The sequence below is a fragment of the Rhinoraja longicauda genome, chromosome 3 (assembly GCF_053455715.1).
Source record: "Rhinoraja longicauda isolate Sanriku21f chromosome 3, sRhiLon1.1, whole genome shotgun sequence".
Taxonomy (NCBI): Eukaryota; Metazoa; Chordata; class Chondrichthyes; order Rajiformes; family Arhynchobatidae; genus Rhinoraja; species Rhinoraja longicauda.
In genome coordinates, this window is record NC_135955.1 from 28,114,243 (window position 1) to 28,126,709 (window position 12,467).

General features: G+C 44.0%; 1 protein-coding gene across 2 annotated transcripts in view; it reads right to left on the reverse strand.

Annotated features, from left to right (window-relative positions):
- The window catches only part of c3h9orf85 (chromosome 3 C9orf85 homolog), a 32,070-nt gene extending 22,115 nt beyond the window's left edge, over positions 1 to 9,955 (reverse strand). For both annotated transcript variants that reach the window (XM_078396896.1, XM_078396895.1), the window contains exon 1: positions 9,798 to 9,955. In XM_078396896.1, coding sequence (XP_078253022.1) covers positions 9,798 to 9,899 — 102 coding nt within the window. In that variant the 5' untranslated portion in view covers positions 9,900 to 9,955. The remainder of the gene's footprint in view (positions 1 to 9,797) is intronic.
- Between the last annotated feature and the right edge of the window lie 2,512 nt (positions 9,956 to 12,467).

Below are 12,467 nucleotides of genomic sequence, written 5' to 3' on the forward strand. Positions count from 1 at the left end.
AAAGTCAGAATTTTTCATCAAAATTCATAATATGGCACGTAATGCAACTTTTCAGCAAAAAAAAAAGTAAGCACGCCAAATGCGCATATGCGTTGCGCTACATTCATGTGTGAAAAACAACTATTATTTCCACCAGTCTGAAGTTCTTGGACTACATTTACAATGTCAGGCCAATCATGAGCATATTCTGCTATTTATAGAAAGGTTATTGAACAGAGATACTTTTTGCAACAAAAGAAAAAAATGTTTTGTATTGTTTTTTCTATTTTGCTTTTTCCTCAATACCAGTTCTCTTGGTATTGAATAAAAGAACAATGCTCATAAAATGCATGACTAAGTTATGAAGAAAGAGTTGATATATGCGACTCGACTAAGCATACGGAAGCACTTGTTGAAGTAAATTTGCACATTAATTGATAATCAGCCCAAAAAGGTGGTAATTGGCTTTGCTGATGTGTTTTATATTTTAACCCCGTCTTAATTAAGTAGTTATATAATCTTGCACTTAAATTTAATATTTACTCATTACAGTTCCACCACTGATTTTCTGGCAATCTTGGTTCCAGATCTTTGCTGGTTTATCCTGCTGGCCAAGGAAGACGGCTATGGGGAAGATGTGCTGGCTTCAGCTGGGCTGGAGTTCCAGAGCCCCGGCCGCAGGTTGCAAATTCAACCCACCGATCGGCCGTGGAAGTCCCGATGAGGTTGAGATTGGCTGCCTTGCCCAGCCTAGGTGCCACATTTTCGGGGAGACTTCCTCGCGGAACCCCTAGCGACCTCTAGCGGCTGAATTGACAAATTGGCCATGGAAGTCCCAATGAGGTCGAGATTGGCTGCCTTGCCCAGCCTAGGTGCCACATTTTCGGGGAAACTTCCAGGGCGCGGGCGATTTCTTGCGGAACCCCTAGCGACTGAATTGACAAATTGCAATTACCGATTGTTTTGATGTGAGGCAAAATCGGAATGGCTGAAATGAAATAAGAAAGCGTAAACTTTCCGCCAAATTCGGAAGGGTTGGGAGGAGTGTAACAGGAAAAGAATCTTAGTGAATAATTGTTTATCGAACTGGTGAGAAGAGTACAAAGGAGTTCCCCAGAGGACGAAACAAGAACTACTCCTTTTCTTGAAAAATTAATGATTTGAATTTCGGTATTCGGGGCACAATTTCTAAATTTGCAGATTTTTCTGATGATACAAAACAAAGAAATGCAGTGAAGTAAAAGTTGAATATATTGGTGTCTATGATACTCAGCATGTATGAAGTGACAAAAAGACATAACATTTAACACTAATGATCTTCCCTATGTATATTTTGTTGGATCCCTTTAAAATTAAAACATTGTCAGGTCATCCTTTTCTCTTTTGTAAGGAAGAGAGACACATATTATTCAATCATTAGCTTACAGTTATAAAATCTCCATTCCAAAACTATCCTTGAAGATGCTGAAATTCTAATGGCTAGCGACCTAAAATGTTAATTCTCTCTCTCTACAGATGCCGAAAGACCCGCTATCTACAGCCCTTTTCTGTTCTTATTTCAGATTTTGAAAATCTATACTTTTTTTTGCTGCAGATGTGGTAAATTGTTAAGAGGATAATAATAGACTTCTGTAGGATTAATCCCTGGGCTGCAGGGTTAACAGCAGAAGGCCTGTTAAGGAGAATGTAGAAATGGTCCCTCCAATGCACAATGATATTTCCTTTGTCTTTGAACAAGCTAGTGCCATCTGAAGAAAAGAATGGAGCGAGACTGAGCTTTGTGGTCTGTAAATAACTTTTACCCAAATGAGAAGCTCCTTTGAGTTCCTTGAGTCACTGTTGTGCTGGATCTCACCTGCCTTGTATCCCACCAATTGTCCTGCTTTTTATTGAGTTCTCCAATTGTCCTGCTTTTTATTGAGTTCTCTCTGGAAACATTTGAAGCCCTTTTTCTTTGATGAGGTTACATCATTTTGCCACGACAAAGACGTTGCGTTTTTCTTTTAGTCGTTTGTTGATCTCATCATTGTTCTTGTCAGACCAGTCCTGATAAACTTGCTGCTTAGGTCCAGCACTTTTGCTGACAACCACCATCTGTTTGAATTGGTTCTATTTCTTAGCTGGGTCGCCAGTCAGTGGTCTATGAGCAGCCAGTTACCATCAAGAAGCAACTGGTGGTACTTCACATCTGGGCATTTCAGCTTCACAGTGTTGAGTCAAAGTCATACATCACAGAAACTGGTTCTTTGGCCCAACTTGCCCATGCTGACCTGCTTCTACTATCTCCTCTGGCAGCTCGTTCCATACACCAACCAACCCCTGTGTGAAAAAGTTGCCCCTCGGGTTACTATTAAAAATCTTTCCCTTCTCAACTTAAACTGTTCTTGATTCCCCTATTCCACTCATGATCGTATACACCTCTTTAAGACCACCCCTCATCCTACCACGCTCCAAGGATTAAAGTCCTAGCCTGCTCAACCTCTCCATATAGCTCAGGCCTTCAAATCCTGGCAACATTGTTATAAATCTCTGCACTCTTTCCAGCTAAACAACATCCTTCCTATAAAAGGGTGACCAAAACTGAACGCAATACTCCAAATATAGCATTTGTACAAATGTCTTTGTACATCTGTAACATCCCAACTTCTATACCTAATACTGATAAAGGCCAATGTACCGAACTTTTTCTTGACCACCCAATCTGCCTGTGACAGCACTTTCAAGGAACTATGCACCTGAGCTCCTAGATCCTTCTACTCCACAACACTCCCCAGAGCTCTGCCATTCACTATGTAGGTCCTGCCCTGGTTTGACTTCCCAAAATGCAACATCTCGCACTTATCTACATTACACTTCATTAACTATTCCTCAGCCCACTTGCCCAGCTGATCAAGATCCTGCTGTAATTTTTGAAAACCATCTTCGCTATCAATGATAATACACATTTTGGTGTCATCTGCAAACTCAATAATCATGCCTTGCACATTCTCATCCAAATTGTTGATATGAAGCACAAACAGTAATGGGCACCAGTCCCTGAGGCAGACCACAAGTCACAGGCTTCAGTCCATAAACAAACTTCCACCTCCACCCACTGCTTCCTTCCACAAAGCCAATTCTCTATCCAATCGGCTGGCTCTCTCTGGATCCAGAGCTGCTTACCCTGCGGAACCTTATCAAATGCCTTGCTAATGTTTATACAGACAACATCTACTGCTTTGCCCTGATCAACCATTTTGGTTCCTTCTTCAAAAAACTCAATCAGAATTGTCGGACATAATCTCCCATGTAAAAAAAACATGCTGACTATCCCTAATCAGTCCCTGCCTATCTAAATGCATTTCATATCATATCATCATATCATATCATATATATACAGCCGGAAACAGGCCTATTCGGCCCTCCAAGTCCGTGCCGCCCAGCGATCCCCGTACATTAACACTATCCTACACCCACTAGGGACAATTTTTACATTTACCCAGCCAATTAACCTACATACCTGTACGTCTTTGGAGTGTGGGAGGAAACCGAAGATCTCGGAGAAAACCCACGCAGGTCACGGGGAGAACGTACAAACTCCTTACAGTGCAGCACCCGTAGTCAGGATCGAACCTGAGTCTCCGGCGCTGCATTCGCTGTAAAGCAGCAACTCTACCGCTGCGCTACCATTTATATCTTATCCCGCAGAATAGTCTCCAGTAACTTGCCCACCACAGATGTTAGACTCACTGGTCTATAGTCCCCAGGCTTCTCCTTGCAGCCCTTCTTAAAAAGGGGGAAAACATTGGCCTCCGGCACCTCACCCATGCCTAATGATTCATATATTTCTTTTCTAGCTTTTCACAACGACATCGGAACAGGGCCGGTAGATTTGCTTGCCCTCAAACGCCTTAGGATGTTTTGCACCTCTTCGACCGTAAGAAGGACCCTCCTCAAGACATTTCCAGTAATTATCCCAAGTTCCCCAGTTTTCACGTCTTTCTCAGAAAACAGAAGAAATACTCATTGAGGACCTTGCCCACCTAACTGCACCCCTACACAGAGTTGACCCCTTTGATTTCTGAAGGTGGCTACTTTCTCTTTCTAGTTACCCTCTTTCCCTTAATGTACTTATAGAATCTCCTTGGATTTTCCTTAATATTATCTGCCTGATATGTCTTCTGCTCCCTTTTGTCCTTCTGATTTCTTTCTTAAGTTGCTCAGTTCCTAAAACTCGTCGAGGGATACACTTGATCCCAGCTGCCTATAACCGTTTCATGCCTCTTTTTTCTTGACCTAGTCTTCAACTTCTTTCATCACCCAAGCTTCCTTACTCCCATCTGCCTTGCCCTTCACTCCCACAGGAATATGCATGCCATGAACTATTGTCATCACGCTTTCCAGACTGCAAACACCCTACTCCAATCAACTTGAGCAAGTTCCTGTCTAATACCATAAAACAGTTAGCATTACCCCAATTCAGAATTTCATCTTGTTGCCCAATCTCCCCCTCTTAATCCTTAACTATTTTTAAGCTCAAAGAACAGTGGTCACTGGTCCCAAAAGGCTCGTCCACAGACGCATCAGACTTTTAGGTCAAACTGCGAATGAGTCATATGACTAGTTGTTTCTTTGTTTAGTTTAGTTTAGAGCAGGGGTGACAAACTACCAGCCCGCGGGCCGCATCCGGCCGGCGAAGGGGTCCAATCCGGCCCGTGGGATGATTTGGGGAAAAAAAAGTATATTTGCGACTATTTATTATGTATCTGTAAGGCAGCCACTCTCTCTCTCGCCGCTCTCTCCCTCGCCGCTCTTTCTCCCTCGCCGCTCTCTCTCCCTCGCCGCTCTCTCTCCCTGGACAGGCCGTGCGGTGACGCGGGCGGGAAGGGGCTGGCGCTGGGGAAGGTGGGGCGTCTCATAGTTGGTGTGGACACCGGGAAGTGCCTGGGTTGCTGCCACAGAGGCCGCCACCATGTACCTGAGACACAGGTGAGTACGTGGATAGAGGCTGGCGGGAAGTCGCCGCGCTGTGAATGGGTCACAGCCAGCGATCCAAAATCTGAGCTGCTCCCCAGGGTGGGGGCTCTGGGTTTGGGTTAAGGTTAGGTGGGATGTGAGGACGAGCTGGTAGTTATGCGGGAATAGGGAAGAGAAGGGAGAAGGTGGTGGTAAAGGAAGGGGAGGGGGAGCAGATGAGGGAAGGGAGGGTTTTTAGGGATGAGGAAGGAAAGAGAGGGTGTCGAGGGAGTGGGGGAGTAGGTGGTAAAGAAAGGAAGTAGGGAGGGAGGGGTGAGGAAGGGGGCAGGTGAGAGAAGGAATGGTGTTTAGGGATGAGGGAAGGGAGGGGATTTAGGGACGAGGTAAGGAAAGAGTGGATGAAGTAAGTGTGGGGAGTGGGGGAGTAGTTGGAAGGAAGGAAGTAGGGAAGAGAGAAGGGGTAGGCTGAGGAAAGAGAGAGGGCAGGTGAGGGAGAAGGTGAGGTAGAGAAGGACATGAGAGGAGAGGATGTGAGGGGAGGATGTGAGGGGAAGGAAGAAAGACAGGAGAAGGATGGGGAGCGGGGCCTTCAGGTGACATGATGGACAGACAATCTTTCACCATGCCAGGTAGCTGCTGTTTGGCTGTTCACCACCCAGCCAGCCCATTGTGGGCAAAACATAAACATTGTAGGAAAACTATAAGACAGGGGAACAGAATTAGGCCATTTAACCCATCAAGTCTACTTTGCCATTCAACCATGGCTGATCTATTTTCTCTCTCAACCAATTCTATTGTCTTCTTTCTCCCTGTAACCTAATCAAGACCTATCAATCTCTGCCTCAAAGATACCCAATTTATTGGCATCCACCGCTGTCTGTAGCAATGAATTCCACAGATTCACCACCCATTCCTCCTCATCTCCATTTTGAATGTATGACCTTTTATTCTGATGCTGTGGTCCGAGACTCTCCTATTATTGGAAACATTATTTCCACATCCACTCTATCTAGGGCCCAGATACCAATCATAAAAGTAATGCTTGCTAGGCAATCTTCTTCATAAGAAACGAAATTCGTAAAGTGAAACACTTTGCAGTTATAGCAGACACTGATACACATGAGAGCAGGTTGAAAAAACGAAGGCAACGAAAGCTGTGGGAGCACGCGCGCGTGCGTTCGCACGTGCACAACTGATCCGGCCCGCATGAAGTCGCAATTTGCCCATTCCGGCCCGTGACCTACAATGAGTTTAACACCCCTGGTTTAGAGATACAGTGTGGAAACAGGCTCATCAGTACACAGAGTCTGCACCGATCAGCAATCCCCGCACACTAAAACCACTCTACACACACTAGGGACAATTTTACATTTTATACCAAGCCAATTAACCTACAAGCCTGTACGTCTTTAGAGTATGGGAGGAAACCGAAGATCTTGGAGAAAACCCATGCAGGTCACAGGGAGAAAGTACAAACTCCGTACAGACAAGTACACATAGTCAGGATTGAACCCGGGTCTTCGACACTGTAAGGCAGTAGCTCTACCGCTGCACCACCGTGCCATCTCGTTTACTAGTTTGTTACAAGTTGTTTTCTTGACCTCATCCAGAGTTGGGGGTAGGTCATGAGGCCGCAGAGAACAGCGTTCACGGTCAAGCAACTAGCATACTATAGGATCGATATTGTTGTTCCATTGAGATGCGATTCACTGATGAAGGTTCGATCTGTGATCCTGTGGGAGGCTACACCGTTTTCAGAAAGGCAAACGTAAAAATAAGGACAGGATACATGGATGATGAGGTGTTCCATGAAAACCTTAAATCCCTTGTGCAGTCTACTCCTGTAAGCAATTAGTTTCCATTACTTGGCGATTTCAACACCAGAATGAAGATGTGATGGGCTCAGCAATGGACTGCTCCTTAGATTATGAGGGGAATACGTCGGGTAAATGCAGTTTTTTACCCAGAGTAGGGGAATCAAGAACCAGGGATATAGGTTTGTAATGAGAGGGGAAGATTTATTAGGAACCTGAGGGGTAGCATTTTCACACAGATGGTGGTGGGAATATAGAATGAGCTGCCAGAGGATAGTTGAAGCAGGTATTATAGCAACATTTAAAAGTCATTTGCACAGGTACATGGGTAGGAAAGGTTTAGCGGGATATGGGCCAAACACAGGCAGATGGTTCTAGTATAGATTAGGTATCTTGGTCGGCAATGGCAAGTTGGGCTGGAGGACCCGTTTCCGTTCTGTAGGACTCTCTGTCAGATGAACGGAATACTTTTATACCCGTTTTGAACAATCAAACAAAGTTCCAACAATGCACAATCCCCACCCCACCCCCACCGCCACTGGCACTATCCTATACACCCCGGTGGCAGAAGTCAGATCTGCTTTCATGAGAGTAAATTTGGAAAACAGCCAACCCAACCTGATGAGAGTCTTCACAAACATCTTCAACCTCTGCCTTCACCAGTTTACTGTTCCCATCTGCTTCAAGGGATCCTCCATCATTCCTGTCCGCATGAAAGTAAAATGACCTATCTAAATGACTACTGGCCAGTAGCTCTAACATTGACCATAATAACGTGCTTTGAAGGTCGAATAATGGCTCCATATTCACCAGTTGCTCAGGTAATCTTGATCCCTTGCAATTTGTGTACAGGAAAAATCAGTCTGAGTATGCCATCTCTTGTGCACTGCACTCAGCTCTGGATCAACTTCACAATAAGAACACCTATGTCACCATGCTATTTGTTGACTATAGCCCAGCCTTGAACACCACAATATCTATATACTAAAACTCTCATTTGTTTGTTTGTTTGTTCTTGAACTACAGCCAAAACGGAACATGATAACGCGACAATTTTAGGCCCACCTTACTCACCGTCGTCCCTTTTGTGTTAATGGAAGAAGTTTAATTGAAATCAGTGTAATATTTTAAAAGTTATTCACATTTTAAAGTTCAAATCTATCTCCTAGGGAGGGAGAAAGGGGTGGAGGGAGGATAAGGGGGTTGAGGGGGATGGAGTGGGGGCGAAGGGGAGGAGGGGGGTAAGGGTGGGGTGGGGAAGGGGGGGAAGGAGATGGTGCTGCACCAATGCAGGAGAAGTTTGGGCCCAATGGGTCCACTTGGTCTAGTACCAAATAAATCCATCTCTAATTTTTTACATCTTAGTCTTGGGACCTCCATCTGCAACTGGCTTCTGAACACCCTGACCAGCAAACCTCAATCGGTTGGAATTGGTAACAACACCCTGCCCCTCAACACTGGTGCCTCGGGATTGTGTGTTCAGCCCCCTGCTCTACTCTCTGTACATCCATGACTGTGTGCCCAAGGACAAAACAGTTTGTGTAGGAAAGAACTGCAGATGCTGGTTTAAATCGAAGGTTGACTCAAAATGCTGGAGTAACTCAGCAGGACAGGCAGCATCTCTGGAGAGAAGGAATGTGTGACGTTTCGGGTCAAGACCCTTCTTCAGACTGATTCTGTCTGTCTGACAGTCTGAAGAAGGGTCTCGACCTAAAACACCACCCATTCCTTCTCTCCAGAGATGCTGCCTGTCCCGCTGAGTTACTCCAGCATTTTGTGTCTACCTTCGACAACGCCAACTAGATCTTTAAGTTTACCGATGATACCACTATTGTGGGCCGGATGAACAACAATGATGAGACAGAGTATGGGGAAGAAACATGGAACCTTGCTTCACAGTGTCAGAGCAATAACCTCCCTCTTAATGCCAGCAAGGCAAAGGAGTCGACTGTTGACCTAGGGAAGTGAGTTGGGAGAGAGGGGTTGTGAACACAAGCTATCCTCACCAACGAAGCTACTGTAGAGATGGTCGCCAGCTTCACATTTTTAGGCATTCATGTCGCCAGTAACCTAATCTGGTCCCTTCACATTGATGTGGTTATCAAGAGCACCAACATTTTTACTTTCTTGTGCATCTGACAAGATTCAGCGTGTCCACAAGGATTCTCTCAAACTGCTACAGATGCACTATAGAAATTATTCTGACAGGATGCATCGCAGCCTGTAGGGAAACTGTTCTATTCTTGATCGCCTGAACCTGTAGAGAGTAGTGAACAATACCCAGTCGATTACAGGCTCGTCACTTCCTTCCACCCAGTCCATCTTCATGCTGCATTGCATCAGGAAGACTAGAAGTATCCTCAGAGATGATGCCAACCTGGGCATTCCCTTCTGTCTCCTCTACCTTCTGGGAGAAGATACAGAAGTTTGAAAGCCTAGAACGAGACTTAAGAACAGCTTCTTTCCCACTGCTATCAGACTCCTGAACCAATCACTTCTTTCACAACACCCCTTCCAGGGGTTCTGCTACGTCGTTTTCATCTCAATTCTACTCAATTTAGTTATTCCGTTGTTGCACTTTAGTTTTTTTTGCACTACAATCTTTACACCATTCTGCTTTTCTTGCTTTAATGGTGTAAAGAGTTATATGGACCAGAACAGTGAAATTCTTACATGTTGCAGCTTTACATACATTAAACACAACAAATGGATATACAATAAACATTCGGGTCGAGACTTCTTCAGTCTGAAGAAGGGTCTCGTCCCGAAAGGTCACCCATTCCTTCTCTCCTGAAATGCTGCCTGACCTGCTGAGTTACTCCAGCATTTTGTGATACCTTCTTTGACTGCATCTGCAGTTATTTTCCTACACTACAATAAACATTCAGTTACTCTGGGTACCATTCATCAATGTATTTATAGCTGTATCTATTATTACCGTGTATACCGATTACTCTGAGCTCCAGATGGACAAGGAATGCCACGATGTATGTGACAAGAAACTAATCTGAATCTGACATCCATTCAACAATTGAAGTGATTGCTTACCTTAATCTTATTAGTTTTGTCATACTTGTCATTTTTAAATGCAATACAATTTTGATGCTTCTGTGCTCGCTTTCTTGTGACATTTCCCCTTTCAGAGCTCATTATATTCCCTTGTTAAATGGGGTTTTTTGTGCGAGCCACATGCGCTCCAACAACCACAATTACCCGGAAGTTGATGTGCAGAAATCACATGGAAACATGAAAATGATACATCCATCCGGCGTTCCATGTGTCAGGGTGATCGATAGGTCGCTCAGCACGTCAGTCATCGAAATATATCCAACCAAGGAAAAGGCGAGCGATAACCCTGCCCATATTTTACATGAAGCCTGGTTAGAGCGACTATTTTAAATGATTCATTTATTGCCGACCTCTTCTCGATTGTACTGCACTTACCACAGCTCTCTAAAGTGCTCCCAAATGATGGCAACGTGTTGTTTTTATTTACACATTTATTACAATTTATAGAAACATAAAAAATAGGTGTAGGAGGAGGCCATTCGGCCCTTCGAGCCATTCATTGTGATCATGGCTGATCGTCCACAATCAGTAACCCGTGCCTGCCTTCTCCCCACATCCCTTGATTCCACTAGCCCCCAGTTATTTATAATATAAGAATCTACCACTGTAGGACAAGATGTACTCCAGTCTCTCAATGTTGAATGATCTTGTGAACACCAAGATGTGTAGCGGCAAGTGCTCCCTCTCCAGGCTTACCCAGGTACAGACGAATGTTCAGAAGTGGGGCAGGCAGCTGAACACTTCCAATCCCACAAGCAAACTGACAATAGAGTCCCAAGCAAAAAAATAAGCTGCTGGAAGAACTCAGTGGATCAAGCAATATCCGTGGTGATGCACACAGACACAAAATGGTGTAGTAATCAGCGGGGCAGGCAGCATCTTTGGAGAGAAGGAATGGGTGATGTTTCGAGACCATTCTTCAGCCTGATCCGTGGAGATGAAGGTTGATATTTCAGGTTGTTTCCCTGCATCAGTACTGAAGGAAGTGTAATAAAGGTGGGAGAGTGGGGTGAGGCAGAGGCTGGTGATAGACTGAACCCGATAAGGGAGGGATGATTGGGCAGATGGGACCAGGTGGGAGAGGGAACAACAAAGGTTGACCAAGCGAGAAGAATCCCAGGAAGAAAGATAGGTAGGTTATAAGCTGATGGAAGGGCACAGACATGTTGCAGTGATGGTAATAAGCATTCATATCGAGTGATCAAAAAGGTAAATAAAGGGAGAGAGACCCTGAGTGGACCAATGGGTCATGGGTTGCTTGCAATTTAAACAATTGGGTCCCCAGACTTGCATTCCTCTGCACTTGAAATGTGTGGATGGGTAAATGACTTTTAACAACTTCTTGCCCCACTCCCCCAAAACCAAACTGTGCACCAATGTTTTGGCTGCCTTCTTCTTCATCTGGTCACATATGCTACACTCAGCTGAGCAGGGGGACCCTCAGCAACTGGGGAAATAAATTGCAGGTAATAAAAAACAGGAAACAAAAATCAAGCTGGAAGTTCTCAGCAGGTCAGGTGGGGAATGAAGTAGAATGAATGTTTCAGGTTGAGGTATTTCATAAGAGCCGGTCAAGTGGATAGATAAGTACAGTTTTAGTTGCAGAAAGGCAGAGAGATAGAGGAATAATTGTAATAGGATGTGCCAAAGTTGTCACAGTAACAATCACTTTAAAAACTGCATTTGGATCAAGATGATAAGGAAATAATTTGAGACATAATAAATTGGAGCAGAAGGGTTCAATTCAATTCTATACCTTTACCTGACGAAGGTAAGAGATGCTGCAGAAAGTAAGAGACATCTCCAGTAATGCTGCCTGACCTGCTGAGTTACTCTTACACTTTGTGTTTTTTGATAAATCAGCATATGCAGCTCCTTGTGCCTCTTCCCCGTCACTCTTCAATTTCAACCTAATATATTTTTTCTCATGGATCTTATAATGCAACAGCAGGAGTTGTTAAAACTCATCTTTTTACTTGTTCTCCTTCATCCAGCAACATAAAACATTATAGAATGCTTCCATTCAGTTTGCAAGGGTGACGAGCATCCAGTTGCTTATCTCTTTAATTCCCCTCCAACTTTCATTCTGTACACCTTCAGTCTCCAACAGCGTTGGCAAGCATACAAATCGGGAAACAAATGTAATCTGTCTGGCAACATGGAAACCATCAGAAGAGCGAGTTTAATAATTCCACCTGAAACTCAATTGTTCTCACAGATGTGGCTGTTCCATACAGATTCAATTTATGTCTCAGATTGATTAGTTATCATTTTATCCTAACCTATTTTAAAAACTTGATCTGTAAATTTGATCTGTAATGTATTCGTAATCTGTATCTAACCCAAGAGTTAGATATAGCTCTGAGGGCTAACGGAATCAAGGGATATGGGGAGAAAGCAGGAATGGGGTATTGATTCTGGATGATCAGCCATGATCATATTGAATGGCGGTGCTGGCTCGAAGGACCGAAAGACCTACTCCTGCACCTATTTTTCTATGTTTCTAAATCGAAAAATAATCTAGACAATACAAACCTATATTTAAAACAGAAAATGCTGCAAAACCTAATGTTTTTCAGCAATTTCTGTTTTAATTTTGATACATTAACTCTACTTTTCTCTCAAAAAACCTACGTATTTTCATTGATC